This window comes from Scyliorhinus torazame, chromosome 16 (genome assembly GCF_047496885.1).
Source record: "Scyliorhinus torazame isolate Kashiwa2021f chromosome 16, sScyTor2.1, whole genome shotgun sequence".
NCBI lineage: Eukaryota > Metazoa > Chordata > Chondrichthyes > Carcharhiniformes > Scyliorhinidae > Scyliorhinus > Scyliorhinus torazame.
The window spans coordinates 25,825,255-25,843,899 of NC_092722.1; the positions used below are offsets into that span (position 1 = coordinate 25,825,255).

Genomic DNA, 18,645 nt, shown 5'->3' on the forward strand with positions numbered 1-18,645 from the left:
CCTGTGGGACCCGTAACGCAGGGAGAGCCGGGGCCTGTGTGACCCGTAACGCAGGGAGGGCCGGGGCCTGTGGGACCCGTAATGCAGGGAGGGCCGGGGCCTGTGGGACCCGTAACGCAGGGAGGGCCGGGGCCTGTGGGACCCGTAACGCAGGGAGGGCCGGAACCTGTGGACCCGTAACGCAGGGAGAGCCGGGGCCTGTGGGACCCGTAACGCAGGGAGGGCCGGGGCCTGTGGGACCCGTAACGCAGGGAGGGCCGGGGCCTGTGGGACCCGTAACGCAGGGAGGGCCGGGGTCTGTGGGACCCGTAACGCAGGGAGGGCCGGCCGGGGCCTGTGGGACCCGCAACGCAGGGAGGGACTGGGCCTGTGGGACCATGTAACGCAGGGAGAGCCGGGGCCTGTGGGACCCGTAACGCAGGGAGGGCCGGGGCCTGTGGGACCCGTAACGCAGGGAGGGCCGGGGCCTGTGGGACCCGTAACGCAGGGAGAACCGGGGCCTGTGGGACCCGTAATGCAGGGAGGGCCGGGGCCTGTGGGACCCGTAACGCAGGGAGGGCCGGGGCCTGTGGGACCCGTAACGCAGGGAGGGCCGGGGCCTGTGGGACCCGTAACGCAGGGAGGGCCGGGGCCTGTGGGACCCGTAACGCAGGGAGGGCCGGGGCCTGTGGGACCCGTAACGCAGGGAGGGCTGGAGCCTGTGGACCCGTAACGCAGGGAGAGCCGGGGCCTGTGGGACCCGTAATGCAGGGAGGGCCGGGGCCTGTGGGACCCGTAACGCAGGGAGGGCCGGGGCCTGTGGGACCCGTAACGCAGGGAGGGCCGGGGCCTGTGGGACCCGTAATGCAGGGAGGGCCGGGGCCTGTGCGACCCGCAACGCAGGGAGGGACTGGGCCTGTGGGACCCGTAACGCAGGGAGGGACTGGGCATGTGGGACCCGCAACGCAGGGAGAGCCGGGGCCTGTGGGACCCGTAACGCAGGGAGAGCCGGGGCCTGTGGGACCCGTAATGCAGGGTGGGCCGGGGCCTGTGGGACCCGTAACGCAGGGAGAGCCGGGGCCTGTGGGACCCGTAACGCAGGGAGAGCCGGGGCCTGTGGGACCCGTAACGCAGGGAGAGCCGGGGCCTGTGGGACCTGTAACGCAGGGAGGGCCGGGGCCTGTGGGACCCGTAACGCAGGGAGGGCCGGGGCCTGTGGGACCCGTAACGCAGGGAGGGCTGGAGCCTGTGGACCCGTAACGCAGGGAGAGCCGGGGCCTGTGGGACCCGTAATGCAGGGAGGGCCGGGGCCTGTGGGACCCGTAACGCAGGGAGGGCCGGGGCCTGTGGGACCCGTAACGCAGGGAGGGCCGGGGCCTGTGGGACCCGTAACGCAGGGAGGGCCGGGGCCTGTGGGAACCGTAATGCAGGGAGGGCCGGGGCCTGTGCGACCCGCAACGCAGGGAGGGACTGGGCCTGTGGGACCCGTAACGCAGGGAGGGACTGGGCATGTGGGACCCGCAACGCAGGGAGAGCCGGGGCCTGTGGGACCCGTAACGCAGGGAGAGCCGGGGCCTGTGGGACCCGCAACGCAGGGAGGGCCGGGGCCTGTGGGACCCGTAATGCAGGGAGGGCCGGGGCCTGTGGGACCCGTAACGCAGGGAGAGCCGGGGCCTGTGGGACCCGTAACGCAGGGAGAGCCGGGGCCTGTGGGACCCGTAACGCAGGGAGAGCCAGGGCCTGTGGGACCCGTAAGGTAGGGAGATTTGGTGTCTGGAATCCAGCAAGGTGTCATGATGGGTATCCTCACCTCCCTATCTTAAATTCTGAGCAGAATGTTGTAACTCTGCTCCGAGGGGTAACGTCTCTGTTTTTATTTTGACAGAGTTGCATACGCTTTGGCAGAATGAGGAGCGTGCCGCTGTTTCTTCCGGGAAGATCTACGATATCTGGCACAGGAGGCATGACTACTGGTTGCTGGCTGGCATTGTCGCGTATCCTTCCCTGTACCTTATGATTGGGGGGAAGGGCAATGGTTTGACTCGGGGTGTGGGAGGAGGGGCGTAGTGTGGAGTGGTTGGGGGAGGGGCCAGGGGTCCATTTGGTGAGGTGGGGGGTTTTACTCGGTTGGGGGGGGCGCTTGGGAAGGGTCGGGTTTGGCTTGGGGGGGGGGGGGGGGTGTTGGCCATGATAGGCTGCAGTTGGACACCAGGATATTCAGGCTGACTCCCAGTCCTTCGGCAGACTGAGGGAAGTCGGTGTGTGAATGCGTCAGGAATCCCGAGCAAGTGAGGCTGATCATGTTGGAAGTATATCAGAGAATGTCACACAGAGTAAAACAGAGGCAGGCCATTTGGCCCAACTGCTCTGGGCTGACCTATATACCCCGTGAGCCATCCCCTAACGCACTATTACAATCCCGGTTCAGACTCCAACAGTGGCTCAGATACTGGACAGGAATCCCCAAGATTTGATTTTAATTTTGTCAGACTGCGGGGAAAGGATACCTCGCTCCAGGAGGGATTTCATTAAGAAATAATCTTTTTTATAATTTAGAGTACCAATTCATTTTCTTTTCTAATTAAGGGGCCATTTAGTGTGCCCAATCCACCTACCCCGCACATCTTTGCGTTGTGGGGGTGAGACCCACGCATACATGCAAACTCCACACGGACAGTGACCCAGGGCCGGGATCGAACCTGGGTCCTCGGCGCTGAGCAGCAGCGGTGCTAACCACTGTGCCACCGTGCCGCCCTATGAAAATAGGGTTATGGGATATTAAAATAAATTTTATTACTAACGCAAGATTAAAATGTCTTTAACATCATACCAGAAAATAGCTTACAATTACCCCTTAAACAATACTACTCTATATAGTGAATACCCTTAACTGCTATCTTCATTCCCACTTAAGCAACAAGAAAAAACATCTCCGCTCTCAATCCACTGTTAAATACCATTGGCCCTCAGGAATCCCTGCTTTACTGAGATGTCTGGATAATCTACTGTGAGAAAGAGAGATCTTTTGACACTGCTTTAAAGATAAGATCTGACTCCTGTCAGAATCATGCAAAAACTCTGGCTGTATTTCTTCAGAAGCTGTTTCAGCCGGCTTGTTCACCTTTCCAACCACACTGCTCTTCTGCTGCAGACATATCTTTAGCTGAACGGCAGAGAGAAAACGGCTTGATTTCTGTTCACAGCTTCATCTAGAACTCCACTGACCTGCTTTCAGCAAAATGCCTTGGCTCCACCCAGCAACAACATCATCTTACCAAACTGTAATCTAATTAACTCCACGGGGAATCCCCTGAATCCAAACAAGACTGCATTCGCCCAAGCTTTTCATGACAGCTTAATTGCACCCCTGGCTCCCCAAAAGTGTTAAATCCAGGATTCTTCTAAAATCTGACTGCAGCAGTCAAACACACTCTAACCCTGCACTTTTAACCCTTACTGCACCAAATAACAATATCACCATATGTCTGAAATTCCTACATTTATCACGCCCACTTCATTTATCTTATCAACAAACCCTTCTATTCCTTTCCCCTTCAAGCACTTGTCTAACTTACTCTTCAATGAGTCTATGCTGTTCACCTCAACTATTCCTCATGAAGTGATTTCCACATTTTCACTGTTATCCATAAAAAACGTTTCTCCTGAATTCCCAATTGCTTTTATGAATGAGTATCTTCTACCTCAGGCCCTTTGTTCCAGTCTCCCCTGCAAATGGAAGCAGTTCCTCCACATCTGCCCTGTCAAACCCTTTCATTATCTTAAAGACCTCCTATCCGGTCACCCCAGAGAAAAGACCCAGTCTGTTCAGTCTTTCCTGATGGGTATAGCTCTCATTTCTGATATCAATTTTGTAAATTGACTTTACACCCTTGACAGTGTCCACACATACTTTTCGAGGCCAGAACTGTGCACAGTATTCCAAGTGTGATCTGATCAAGGCTGGATAACCAATGCCTTGAGTAATGGTTCATTACACTGTGGGCAGCACGGTAGCACAGTGGGTAGCTCCAGGATCCCAGGTTCCATTCCCAGCTTGGGTCGCTGTCTGTGTGGAGTCTGCACGCCCTCTGTGTCTACGTGAGTTTCCTCCGGGTGCTCCGGTTTCCTCCCACAAGTCCCGAAATTAGGTAATTTGGACATTCTGAATTCTCCCTCTGTGTACCCGAACAGGCGCTGGAGTGTGGCGACAAGGGGATTTTCACAGTAACTTTATTGCAGTATTAATGGAAGCCTACTTGTGACAATAAAGATTATTATTATTATTAGCTGTCTATGGAATAGAGGGTCCACCAGCTCCTCTCACTTCCCCAACACCACGATAAATTAATGGCTATAATTGTCTCTGTATCTTCCTTCCTGACAGGAAAAGACTAACCTAATTGGATAGCCAGCATGGGAAACAGAAATAGCCCAAAGATGCAGTGAGAAAGAAGCATTGTTAAAAAATTGGGCGTATAGAGGGAACTATACTCTGTATCTAACCTGTGCTGTATCTGTCCTGGGAGTGCTTGATGGGGACAGTGTAGAGGGAGCTTTACTCTGTATCTAACCCCGGGCTGTACCTGTCCTGGGAGTGTTTGATGGGGACAGTGTAGAGGGAGCTTTACTCTGTATCTAACCCCGTGCTGTACCTGTCCTGGGAGTGCTTGATGGGGACAGTGTAGAGGGAGCTTTACTCTGTATCTAACCCCGTGCTGTACCTGTCCTGGGAGTGTTTGATGGGGACAGTGTAGAGGGAGCTTTACTCTGTATCTAACCCTGTGCTGTACCTGCCCTGGGAGTGTTTGATGGGGACAGTGTAGAGGGAGCTTTACTCTGTATCTAACCCCATGCTGTACCTGTCCTGGGAGTGTTTGATGGGGACAGTGTAGAGGGAGCTTTACTCTCTATCTAACCCCGTGCTGTACCTGTCCTGGGAGTGCTTGATGGGGACAGTGTAGAGGGAGCTTTACTCTGTATCTAACCCTGTGCTGTACCTGTCCTGGGAGTGTTTGATGGGGACAGTGTAGAGGGAGCTTCACTCTGTATCTAACCCTGTGCTGTACCTGTCCTGGGAGTGTTTGATGGGGACAGTGTAGAGGGAGCTTCACTCTGTATCTAACCCCGTGCTGTACCTGTCCTGGGAGTGTTTGATGGGGACAGTGTAGAGGGAGCTTTACTCTGTATCTAACTCCGTGCTGTACCTGTCCTGGGAATGTTTGATGGGGACAGTGTAGACGGAGTTTTACTCTGTATCTAACCCCGTGCTGTACCTGTCCTGGGAGTGTTTGATGGGGACAGTGTAGAGGGAGCTTTATTTTGTATCTAACACCGTGCTGTACCTGTCCTGGGAGTGTTTGATGGGGACAGTTTAGAGGGAGCTTCACTCTGTATCTAACCCTGTGCTGTACCTGTCCTGGGAGTGTTTGATGGGGACAGTGTAGAGGGAGCTTTACTCTGTATCTAACCCCATGCTGTACCTCTCCAGGAGTGTTTGATGGAGAGAGTGTGGAGGGAGCGTTACTCTGCATCTAACCCTTTGCTGTACCTGTCATAGATCATAGAATTTACAGTGCAGAAGGAGACCATTCGGCCCATCGAGTCTGCACCGGCTCTTGGAAAGAGCACCCTACCCAAGGTCAACACCTCCACCCTATCCCCATAACCCAGCAACCCCACCCAACACTAAGAACAATTTTGGACACTAAGGTCAATTTATCAAGGCCAATCCACCTAACCTGCACATCTTTGGACTGTGGGAGGAAACCGGAGCACCCGGAGGAAACCCACGCACACACGGGGAGGATGTGCAGACTCCGCACAGACAGTGACCCAAGCCGGAATCGAACCTGGGACCCTGGAGCTGTGAAGCAATTGTGCTATCCACAATGCTACCGTGCTGCCCGGAATACTCTCTAGCGAATTCCGTGCTGTACCTGTCCTGGGAGTGTTTGGTGGGGACAGTGTAGAGGGAACTTTACTCTGTATCTAACTCTGTGCTGTACCTGTCCTGGGAGTGTTTGGTGGGGAAAGTGTAGAGGGACCGTTACTCTGTTTCTAACCCCGTGATGTCCCTGTCCTGGGAGTATTTAATGGGGTTAGTGTAGAGGAAACTTTACTCTGTAACTAACCGCGTGCTGTACCTGTCCTGGGAGTGTTTGATGGGGACAGAGCAGAGGGACCGTTACTCTGTATATCTAACCCTGTGCTGTACCTGTCCTAGGAGTGTTTGATGGGGACAGTGTAGAGGGAGGTTTTTTCTGTATCTAACCCCATGCTGTACCTGTCGTGGGAGTGTTTGATGGGGATAGTGTAGAGGGAACTTTACTCTGTATCTAACCCCATGATACACCTGTCCGGTGAGTGTTTGATGGGGACAGTGTAGAGGGAGCTTTACTCTGTATCTGACCTGTGCTGTACCTGTCCTGGGAGTGTTTGATGGGGACAGTGTCGAGGAAACTTTACTCTGTATCTAACTCTGTGCTGTATCTGTCCTGGGAGTGTTTGATGGGAACAGTGTAGAGGGAGCTTTACTCTGTATCTAACCCCGTGTTGTACCTGTCTTGGGAGTGTTTGATGGGGGTAGTGTCGAAGGAACTTTACTCTGATTCTAACCCCATGCTATACCAGTCCTGGGAGTGTTCGATGGGGACAGAGCAGAGGGACCGTTACTCTGTATCTAACCCCGTGCTGTACCTGTCCTGGGAGTGTTTGATGGGGACAGTGCAGATGGAACTTTACTCATTCTAACCTGTGCCCTACCTGTCCTGTGAGTGTTTGATGGGGATAGTGTAGAGGGAGCTTTACTCTGTATCTAACCATGTGCTGTACCTGGCATGGGAGTGTTTGATGGGGACAGTGTAGAGGGAGCTTTACTCTGTATCTAACCCCGTGCTGTACCTGTCCTGGGAGTATTTGATGGGGACAGTGTAGAGGGAGCTTTACTCTGTATCTAACCCCATGCTGTACCTGTCCTGGGAGTGTTTCATGGGGACAGTGTCGAGGGAGCTTTATTCTGTCTCTACCCACGTGCTGTGCCCGTCCTGGGAGTGTTTGATAGGGCTAGTGTAGAGGGAACTTTACTCTGCATCTAACACTGTGTTGTACCTGTCCTGGGAGTGGTTGATGGGGACGGTGTAGAGGGAGCTTTACTCTGTATCTAACCTGTGCTGTACGTGTCCTGGGAGTGTTTGATGGGGGGAGTGTTTGATGGGGACAGTGTAGAGGGAACGTTACTCTGTATCTCACCCCATGCTGTACCTGTCCTGGGAATGTTTGATGGGGACAGTGTAGAGGGAGCTTTACTCTGTATCTAACCCTCTGCTGTCCCTGTCCTGGGAGTTTTTGATGGGGACAGTGTAGAGGGAGCTTTACTCTGCATCTAACCCCGTTCTGTACCTGTCCTGGGAGTATTTGATGGGGACAGTGTAGAGGGAACTTTACTCTGTATCTAACCCTGTGCTGCACCTGTCCTACGAGTGTTTGATGGCGACAGTGCAGAGGGAACTTTACTCTGTATCAAACCATGTGCTGTACCTGTCGTGGGAGTGTTTGATGGGGACAGTGTAGAGGGAGCTTTACTCTTTATCTCACCCCGTGCTGTACCTGTCCTGGGAGTATTTGAAGGGGACAGTCTAACCCTGTGCTTTACCTGTCCTTGGAGAGTTTGATGGGGACAGTGTAGAGGGAGCTTTATTCTGTCTCTACCCCCGTGCTGTGCCCGTCCTGGGAGTGTTTGATGCGGCAGTCCAGACGGAGTTTTACTCTGTATCTAATCCCGTGCTGTACCTGTGCTGGGAGTGTTTGATGGGGATAGTGTTGAGGGAACTTTACTCTGCATCTAACCCTGTGCTGTACCTGTCCTGGGAGTGGTTGATGGGGACAGTGTAGAGGGAGCTTTACTCAGTATCGAATACCGTGCCGTACCCGTCCTGGGAGTGTTTGATGGGGACAGTGTAGAGGGAACTTTACTCTGTATATAACCCGAACTGTACCTGTCCTGGGAGGGTTTGATGGGGACAGTGTAGGGGGAGCCGTACTCTGCATCTAACTCCGTGCTGTACCTGTTCCTGGGAGTGTTTGATGGGGACATTGTCGAGGGAGCTTTACTCTGTACACATCCCTGTGCTGTACCTGTCCTGGGAGAGTTTGATGGGGACAGTGCAGATGGCACTTTACTCATTCTAACCTGTGCCCTACCTGTCCTGTGAGTGTTTGATGGGGACAGTGTAGAGGGAGCTTTACTCTGCATCTAACCATGTGCTGTACCTGTCATGGGAGTGTTTGATGGGGTCAGTGTCGAAGGAGCTTTACTCTGTATCTCACCCCGTGTTGTACCTGTCCTGGGAGCGTTTGATGGGGACAGTCGAACCCTGTGCTTGACCTCTCCTGTGAGAGTTTGATGGGGTCTGTGAAGAGGGAGCTTTGGTCAGTATCTAACCCCGTGCTGTACCTGTCCTGGGAGTATTTGATGGGGACAGTGTCGCGGGAGCTTTACTCTGTATCTAACTCCGTGCTGTACCTGTCCAGGGAGTGTTTGATGAGGACAGTCTAACCCTGTGATTTACTTGTCCTGGGAGAGTTTGATGGGGACAGTGTAGAGAGAGCTTTACTCTGTATCTAACCCCGTGCTGTACCTGTCCTGGGAGTGTTTGATGGGGACAGTGTGGAGGGAGCTTTACTCTGTATCTAACCCCGTGCTGTACCTGTCCTGGGAGTGTTTGATGGGGACAGTGTAGAGGGAGCTTTCCTCAGTATCTAATCCTGTGCTGTGCCCGTCCTGGGAGTGTTTGATGCGGCAGTCTAGATGCACCTGTGCTGGGAGTGTTTGATGGGGATAGTGTTGAGGGAACTTTACTCTGCATCTAACCCCGTGCTGTACCTGTCCTGGGTGTGTTTGATGGGGACAGTGTAGAGGGAGCTTTACTCTGTATCTAACCCTGTGCTGTACCTGTCCTGGGAGTGTTTGATGGGGACAGTGTAGAGGGAGCTTTACTCTGTATCTAACCCTGTGCTGTACCTGTCCTGGGAGTGTTTGATGGGGACAGTTTAACCCCGTGCTGTACCTGTCCTGGGAGTGTTTGATGGGGACAGTTTAACCCCGTGCTGTACCTGCCCTGGGAGTGTTTGATGGGGACAGTTTAACCCCGTGCTGTACCTGTGCTGGAGAGTTTGGGAGTTTAGGGATCTTTGGGATGGGACGGTGTTGGCCTGCAGGCCATGAGGAAATCTGAACGCTGTGAATTTGTCATCATGTGTGACATCTTGTCTGCCAATGTGTCTCTCTCTCTCCCACGAGCTTTCCTTAATGTTTCTGTGCAGTCACGGCTATGCTCGCTGGCAGGATATACAAAATGATCCCAGATACACCATCATCAATGAGCCTTTCAAAGCTGAGATGAACAAGGGGAATTTCCTGGAAATGAAAAATAAGTTCTTAGCCAGGAGATTCAAAGTAAATCAAACAAATTATCTGTGTGTGTCGTGTGGTGTGTGTCATGTGTGTGTGTGTCGTGTGGTGTGTGTGTGTCGTGTGTGTGTCGTGTGTGTGTGTCGTGTGGTGTGTGTGTGTCGTGTGGTGTGTGTGTGTCGTGTGGTGTGTGTGTGTCGTGTGGTGTGTGTGTCGTGTGGTGTGTGTGTGTCGTGTGGTGTGTGTGTGTGTGTGTGGTGTGGTGTGTGTGTGTCGTGTCGTGTGGTGTGTGTGTGTCGTGTGGTGTGTGTGTGTCGTGTGGTGTGGTGTGTGTGTGTCGTGTGGTGTGTGTGTGTCGTGTGGTGTGTGGTGTGTGTGTGTCGTGTGGTGTGTGTGTGTCGTGTGGTGTGTGTGTGTCGTGTGGTGTGTGTCGTGTGGTGTGTGTGGTGTGTGCGTATGACGTGTGGTGCATGTGGCGTGTGTCTGCGGGCTCGTCTGTGCATGTGTGGATGTGCCTGTGCGTTCGGACGGTTGTACCGAGGGAGTGGCGACTATTAGGTGATGCCGTACCGAGGGAGTGCGTCTATTAGGTGATGCCTTACCGAGGGAGTGCGTCTATTAGGTGATGCCGTACCGAGGGAGTGTGTCTATTAGGTGACGCCGTACCGAGGGAGTGCGTCTATTAGGTGATGCCGTACCGAGGGAGTGGCGTCTATTAGGTGATGCCGTACCGAGGGAGTGGCGTCTATTAGGTGATGCCGTACCGAGGGAGTGTGTCTATTAGGTGACGCCGTACCGAGGGAGTGCGTCTATTAGGTGATGCCGTACCGAGGGAGTGCCGTCTATTAGGTGATGCCGTACCGAGGGAGTGCGTCTATTAGGTGATGCCGTACCGAGGGAGTGCGTCTATTAGGTGATGCCGTACCGAGGGAGTGCGTCTATTAGGTGATGCCGTACCGAGGGAGTGTGTCTATTAGGTGACGCCGTACCGAGGGAGTGCGTCTATTAGGTGATGCCATACCGAGGGAGTGGCGTCTATTAGGTGATGCCGTACCGAGGGAGTGGCGTCTATTAGGTGATGCCGTACCGAGGGAGTGCGTCTATTAGGTGATGCCGTACCGAGGGAGTGCGTCTATTAGGTGACGCCGTACCGAGGGAGTGGCGTCTATTAGGTGATGCCGTACCGAGGGAGTGCGTCTATTAGGTGATGCCGTACCGAGGGAGTGTGTCTATTAGGTGACGCCGTACCGAGGGAGTGGCGTCTATTAGGTGATGCCGTACCGAGGGAGTGCGTCTATTAGGTGATGCCGTACCGAGGGAGTGGCGTCTATTAGGTGATGCCGTACCGAGGGAGTGCGTCTATTAGGTGATGCCGTACCGAGGGAGTGCGTCTATTAGGTGATGCCGTACCGAGGGAGTGTGTCTATTAGGTGACGCCGTACCGAGGGAGTGGCGTCTATTAGGTGATGCCGTACCGAGGGAGTGCGTCTATTAGGTGACGCCGTACCGAGGGAGTGGCGTCTATTAGGTGACGCCGTACCGAGGGAATGGCGTCTATTAGGTGATGCCGTACCGAGGGAGTGCGTCTATTAGGTGACGCCGTACCGAGGGAGTGGCGTCTATTAGGTGACGCCGTACCGAGGGAGTGGGTCTATTAGGTGACACCGTACCGAGGGAGTGCGTCTATTAGGTGATGCCGTACCGAGGGAGTGCGTCTATTAGGTGATGCCGTACCGAGGGAGTGCGTCTATTAGGTGATGCCGTACCGAGGGAGTGTGTCTATTAGGTGACGCCGTACCGAGGGAGTGCGTCTATTAGGTGATGCCGTACCGAGGGAGTGCCGTCTATTAGGTGATGCCGTACCGAGGGAGTGCGTCTATTAGGTGATGCCGTACCGAGGGAGTGCGTCTATTAGGTGATGCCGTACCGAGGGAGTGCGTCTATTAGGTGATGCCGTACCGAGGGAGTGTGTCTATTAGGTGACGCCGTACCGAGGGAGTGCGTCTATTAGGTGATGCCGTACCGAGGGAGTGGCGTCTATTAGGTGATGCCGTACCGAGGGAGTGGCGTCTATTAGGTGATGCCGTACCGAGGGAGTGCGTCTATTAGGTGATGCCGTACCGAGGGAGTGCGTCTATTAGGTGATGCCGTACCGAGGGAGTGTGTCTATTAGGTGACGCCGTACCGAGGGAGTGGCGTCTATTAGGTGATGCCGTACCGAGGGAGTGCGTCTATTAGGTGATGCCGTACCGAGGGAGTGGCGTCTATTAGGTGATGCCGTACCGAGGGAGTGCGTCTATTAGGTGATGCCGTACCGAGGGAGTGGCGTCTATTAGGTGATGCCGTACCGAGGGAGTGTGTCTATTAGGTGATGCCGTACCGAGGGAGTGGCGTCTATTAGGTGATGCCGTACCGAGGGAGTGTGTCTATTAGGTGATGCCGTACCGAGGGAGTGCGTCTATTAGGTGATGCCGTACCGAGGGAGTGCGTCTATTAGGTGACTCCGTACCGAGGGAGTGTGTCTATTAGGCGATGCCGTACAGAGGGAGTGCGTTTATTAGGTGATGCCGTACCGAGGGAGTGCGTCTATTAGGTGACGCCGTACCGAGGGAGTGCGTCTATTAGGTGATGCCGTACCGAGAGAGTGCGTCTATTAGGTGACGCCGTACCGAGGGAGTGCGTCTATTAGGTGACGCCGTACCGAGGGAGTGCGTCTATTAGGTGACGCCGTACCGAGGGAGTGCGTCTATTAGGTGACGCCGTACCGAGGGAGTGGCGTCTATTAGGTGATGCCGTACCGAGGGAGTGCGTCTATTAGGTGATGCCGTACCGAGGGAGTGGCGTCTATTAGGTGATGCCGTACCGAGGGAGTGTGTCTATTAGGTGATGCCGTACCGAGGGAGTGGCGTCTATTAGGTGATGCCGTACCGAGGGAGTGTGTCTATTAGGTGATGCCGTACCGAGGGAGTGCGTCTATTAGGTGATGCCGTACCGAGGGAGTGCGTCTATTAGGTGACTCCGTACCGAGGGAGTGTGTCTATTAGGCGATGCCGTACAGAGGGAGTGCGTCTATTAGGTGATGCCGTACCGAGGGAGTGCGTCTATTAGGTGACGCCGTACCGAGGGAGTGCGTCTATTAGGTGATGCCGTACAGAGAGAGTGCGTCTATTAGGTGACGCCGTACCGAGGGAGTGCGTCTATTAGGTGACGCCGTACCGAGGGAGTGCGTCTATTAGGTGACGCCGTACCGAGGGAGTGGCGTCTATTAGGTGATGCCGTACCGAGGGAGTGCGTCTATTAGGTGACGCCGTACCGAGGGAGTGCGTCTATTAGGTGACGCCGTACCGAGGGAGTGGCGTCTATTAGGTGACGCAGTACCGAGGGAGTGCGTCTATTAGGTGACGCCGTACCGAGGGAGTGGCGTCTATTAGGTGACGCCGTACCGAGGGAGTGCGTCTATTAGGTGACGCCGTACCGAGGGAGTGCGTCTATTAGGTGACGCCGTACCGAGGGAGTGCGTCTATTAGGTGGCGCCGTACCGAGGGAGTGCGTCTATTAGGTGACGCCGTACCGAGGGAGTGCGTCTATTAGGTGATGCCGTACAGAGGGAGTGTGTATATTAGGTGACGCCGTACCGAGGGAGTGCGTCTATTAGGTGACGCCGTACCGAGGGAGTGCGTCTATTAGGTGACGCCGTACCGAGGGAGTGCGTCTATTAGGTGGCGCCGTACCGAGGGAGTGCGTCTATTAGGTGATGCCGTACCGAGGGAGTGCGTCTATTAGGTGGCGCCGTACCGAGGGAGTGCGTCTATTTGGTGATGCCGTACCGAGGGAGTGGCGTCTATTAGGTGATGCCGTACCGAGGGAGTGCGTCTATTAGGTGATGCCGTACCGAGGGAGTGCGTCTATTAGGTGATGCCGTACCGAGAGAGTGCGTCTATTAGGTGATGCCGTACCGAGGGAGTGCGTCTTATTAGGTGACGCCGCACCGAGGGAGTGCGTCTATTAGGTGATGCCGTACCGAGAGAGTGCGTATATTAGGTGGCGCCGTACCGAGGGAGTGCGTCTATTAGGTGACGCCGTACCGAGGGAGTGCGTCTATTAGGTGATGCCGTACCGAGAGAGTGCGTATATTAGGTGACGCCGTACCGAGGGAGTGCGTCTATTAGGTGACGCCGTACCGAGGGAGTGCGTCTATTAGGTGATGCCGTACCGAGAGAGTGCGTATATTAGGTGACGCCGTACCGAGGGAGTGCGTCTATTAGGTGACGCCGTACCGAGGGAGTGCGTCTATTAGGTGACGCCGTACCGAGGGAGTGCGTCTATTAGGTGATGCCGTACCGAGGGAGTGCGTCTATTAGGTGATGCCGTACCGAGGGAGTGCGTCCAATAGGTGACGCCGTACCGAGGGAGTGCGTCTATTAGGTGATGCCGTACCGAGGGAGTGCGTCTATTAGGTGATGCCGTACCGAGGGAGTGCGTCTATTAGGTGACGCCGTACCGAGGGAGTGCGTCTATTAGGTGGCGCCGTACCGAGGGAGTGCGTCTATTAGGTGACGCCGTACCGAGGGAGTGCGTCTATTAGGTGATGCCGTACAGAGGGAGTGTGTATATTAGGTGACGCCGTACCGAGGGAGTGCGTCTATTAGGTGACGCCGTACCGAGGGAGTGCGTCTATTAGGTGATGCCGTACCGAGGGAGTGCGTCTATTAGGTGGCGCCGTACCGAGGGAGTGCGTCTATTAGGTGATGCCGTACCGAGGGAGTGCGTCTATTAGGTGGCGCCGTACCGAGGGAGTGCGTCTATTTGGTGATGCCGTACCGAGGGAGTGGCGTCTATTAGGTGATGCCGTACCGAGGGAGTGCGTCTATTAGGTGATGCCGTACCGAGGGAGTGCGTCTATTAGGTGATGCCGTACCGAGAGAGTGCGTCTATTAGGTGATGCCGTACCGAGGGAGTGCGTCTATTAGGTGACGCCGCACCGAGGGAGTGCGTCTATTAGGTGATGCCGTACCGAGAGAGTGCGTATATTAGGTGGCGCCGTACCGAGGGAGTGCGTCTATTAGGTGACGCCGTACCGAGGGAGTGCGTCTATTAGGTGATGCCGTACCGAGAGAGTGCGTATATTAGGTGACGCCGTACCGAGGGAGTGCGTCTATTAGGTGACGCCGTACCGAGGGAGTGCGTCTATTAGGTGATGCCGTACCGAGAGAGTGCGTATATTAGGTGACGCCGTACCGAGGGAGTGCGTCTATTAGGTGACGCCGTACCGAGGGAGTGCGTCTATTAGGTGACGCCGTACCGAGGGAGTGCGTCTATTAGGTGATGCCGTACCGAGGGAGTGCGTCTATTAGGTGATGCCGTACCGAGGGAGTGCGTCTATTAGGTGACGCCGTACCGAGGGAGTGCGTCTATTAGGTGATGCCGTACCGAGGGAGTGCGTCTATTAGGTGATGCCGTACCGAGGGAGTGCGTCTATTAGGTGATGCCGTACCGAGGGAGTGCGTCTATTAGGTGATGCCGTACCGAGGGAGTGGCGTCTATTAGGTGATGCCGTACCGCGGGAGTGCGTCAATTTAAAAAAAAAAAAAAAAAAAATGTATTTTATTCAAGCTTTTTTGGCCAAACATAACAGTACGTAGTGTTTCTTTTAAACAACAATAAATAACAGTGGCCAGTTTTAAACAAATAAATAATATATGAACAGAAACAAAAACCAAACTAAATGGCAACTGCCTTGTCAAAAATAAATACTCTCCAAAGATACAATCCAACAGTCCAATATACATTACCTAAAACAAGTGCCTATACATATACAATAACATCCCTGAGAGTCCGTCCGATTCCTTCCCCCCCCCCCCCCCGGGTTGCTGCTGTTTTCTTCTTCTTTTCCATTCCCTCTATCTTTCTGTGAGGTAGTCGACGAATGGTTGCCACCGCCTGGTGAACCCTCGAGCCGAACCCCTTAGTACGAACTTAATCCGTTCTAACTTTATAAACCCTGCCATGTCGTTTAACCAGGCCTCCACACCCGGGGGTTTGGCTTCCTTCCACATTAACAATATCCTGCGCCGGGCTACTAGGGACGCAAAGGCCAAAACATCAGCCTCTCTCGCCTCCTGCACTCCCGGCTCTTCTGCAACCCCAAATATAGCCAACCCCCAGCTTGGTTCGACCTGGACCCCCACCACCTTCGAAAGCACCTTTGCCACCCCCACCCAAAACCCCTGTAGTGCCGGGCATGACCAGAACATGTGGGTGTGATTCGCTGGGCTTCTCGAGCATCTCGCACACCTATCCTCTACCCCAAAAAATTTACTGAGCCGTGCTCCAGTCATATGCGCCCTGTGTAACACCTTAAATTGTATCAGGCTTAGCCTGGCACACGAGGATGATGAGTTTACCCTACGTAGGGCATCAGCCCACAGCCCCTCCTCAATCTCCTCCCCCAACTCTTCTTCCCATTTCCCTTTCAGCTCATCTACCATGATCTCCCCCTCGTCCCTCATTTCCCTGTATATGTCCGACACCTTACCATCCCCGACCCATGTCTCTGAGATCACTCTATCCTGCGTCGGGAGCTGCGGGAATTCCCTCACCTGTTGCCTCGCAAAAGCCCTCAGTTGCATATACCGAAATGCATTCCCTTGGGGCAACCCATATTTTTCGGTCAGCGCTCCCAGACTCGCGAACGTCCCACCTACGAACCGATCTCTCAATTGTGCTACCCCTGCTCTTTGCCATGCTCCAAATCCCCCATCCATTCTCCCCGGAACAAACCTATGGTTATTTCTTATCGGGGACCACACCGAGGCTCCCGTCTTTCCCCTATGCCGTCTCCACTGCCCCCAAATTTTCAATGGAGCCACCACCACCGGGCTTGTGGTGTACTTCTTTGGTGAGATCGGCAACGGTGCCGTCACCATAGCTTGTAGGCTAGTCCCCCTGCAGGACGCCCTCTCCAATCTCTTCCACGCCGCTCCCTCTTCTCCCATCCACTTACACACCATTGAAATATTGGCGGCCCAGTAGTACTCACTTAGGCTCGGTAGTGCCAGCCCCCCCCCCCGGTCCCTACTACGCTGCAAAAATCCCTTCCTCACTCTCGGGGTCTTCCCGGCCCACACAAAACTCATAATTCTCTTCTCGATTCTTTTGAAAAAAGCCTTCGTGACCACCACCGGGAGGCACTGAAACACAAAAAGGAATCTCGGGAGGACTACCATTTTAACCGCCTGCACCCTACCTGCCAGTGACAGGGACACCATGTCCCATCTCTTAAAGTCCTCCTCCATCTGTTCCACCAACCGCGTTAAATTAAGCCTATGTAATGTACCCCAATTCTTGGCTATCTGGATCCCCAAGTACCGAAAGTCCCTTGTTACCTTCCTCAATGGTAAATCCTCTATTTCTCTACTCTGCTCCCCTGGATGCACCACAAACAACTCACTTTCCCCATGTTCAATTTATACCCTGAAAAATCCCCAAACTCCCCAAGTGTCCGCATTATCTCTGGCATCCCCTCCGCCGGGTCCGCCACATACAACAACAAATCATCCGCATACAGAGATACCCGGTGTTCTTCTCCTCCCCTGAGTACTCCCCTCCACTTCCTGGAACCCCTCAATGCTATGGCCAGGGGCTCAATCGCCAGTGCAAACAATAACGGGGACAGAGGACATCCCTGCCTCGTCCCTCTATGGAGCCGAAAATAATCAGACCCCCGTCCATTCGTGACCACGCTCGCCATCGGGGCCCTATACAGCTCCCCTCTAACCACTGCCTTCAGCGCCTCCCAGACCACTCCCACCTGAACCTCCCCATTATCATTGAGTTCCAAGTACCTTTCAATACACCCCCTCACCCTTAAACACACCACTCATCTGCCAATAATCCCATGTCCATTCTCCAGGGTGGACGCTGTTCTTTTTCCTCCCCTATCTCCAGGTCCACCCAATGTGGAGCGTGATCCAAAATAGCTATAGCCGTGTACTCCGTCCCCGTCACCTTCGGGAACAGTGCCCTTCCCAAAACAAAAAAGTCTATCCGTGAATAAACTTTGTGGACATAGGAGAAAAACGAAAACTCCTTACTCCTAGGTCTACTAAATCTCCATGGGTCTACTCCTCCCATCTGCTCCATAAAGTCCTTAAGCACCCTAGCTGCAGCCGGCCTCCTTCCGGTCCTGGACCTCGATCTGTCCAGCCCTGGGTCCAGCACCGTGTTAAAATCTCCACCCATTACCAACTTTCCCACCTCTAGGTCCGGGATACGTCCTAACATGCGCCTCATAAAGTTGGCATCATCCCAGTTCGGGGCATATACGTTCACTAAGACCACCGCCTCCCCTTGCAATTTGCCACTCACCATCACGTATCTGCCCCCACTATCCGCCACTATGGTCTTTGCCTCAAACATTCCCCGCTTCCCCACTAGTATAGCCACCCCCCTGTTTTTTGTATCTAGCCCCGAATGAAACACCTGCCCCACCCATCCTTTGCGTAGTCTGACCTGGTCAATCAGTTTCAGATGCGTCTCCTGTTGCATAACCACATCTGCCTTAAGTTTCTTTAGGTGTGCGAGTACCCGTGCCCTCTTTATCGGCCTGTTCAGTCCTCTCACATTCCACATGACCAGCCGGGTTGGGGGGCTCTTTACCCCCCCCCCCCCCCCCCCCCCCTTGTCAACTAGCCATCTCCTTTTTCAATCCAGCTCCTCACCCGGTTCCCACGTAGCCGTATCTCCCCCCAACGGCGCCCTCCCGCCCCGACCACCCCACCCCACACCAGCTCCCCCTTCTCCCCAGCAGCAGCAACCCAGTTAACCCCCCCCCCCCCTTGCTAGATCCCTCACTAGCGTAATTGCACCCCCCATGTTGCTCCCAGAAGTCAGCAAACTCTGGCCGACCTCGGCTTCCCCCCGTGACCTCGGCTCCCACTGTGCGAGGCCCCCTCCTTCCTGCTTCCCTGTTCCCGCCATGATTACCATAGCGCGGGAACAAAGCCCGCGCTTCCCATTTGGCCCCGTCCCCAATGGCCGGCGCCCCCAGCTCCTCATCCTCCCTCCCCCCCCCCTCCCCCACGACATGGGGAAGAGAGAAAAGTTACAGGGTCACAGGATTAACAACTTGGGAAATCATCTCTTCCCCCTTTTCCCCCTCTTCACCCCACATATTCGCCCCACCACTTTGTCCCAAACGTTCTTTTTCTAGCCCGCTTGTTCCAGTTTCTCCTCGACAATAAATGTCCACGCCTCTT

The 18,645-nt window shown here is 54.5% G+C and overlaps 1 protein-coding gene across 1 annotated transcript in view; it reads left to right on the forward strand.

Moving 5' to 3' along the window:
• The window catches only part of LOC140392492 (chromodomain-helicase-DNA-binding protein 5-like), a 167,817-nt gene that overhangs the window by 118,276 nt on the left and 30,896 nt on the right, over positions 1-18,645 (forward strand). Inside the window, exons 32-33 of the mRNA XM_072477728.1 lie at positions 1,865-1,973; positions 9,301-9,433. Of these exons, the coding sequence (XP_072333829.1) occupies positions 1,865-1,973; positions 9,301-9,433 (242 nt within the window). The remainder of the gene's footprint in view (positions 1-1,864; positions 1,974-9,300; positions 9,434-18,645) is intronic.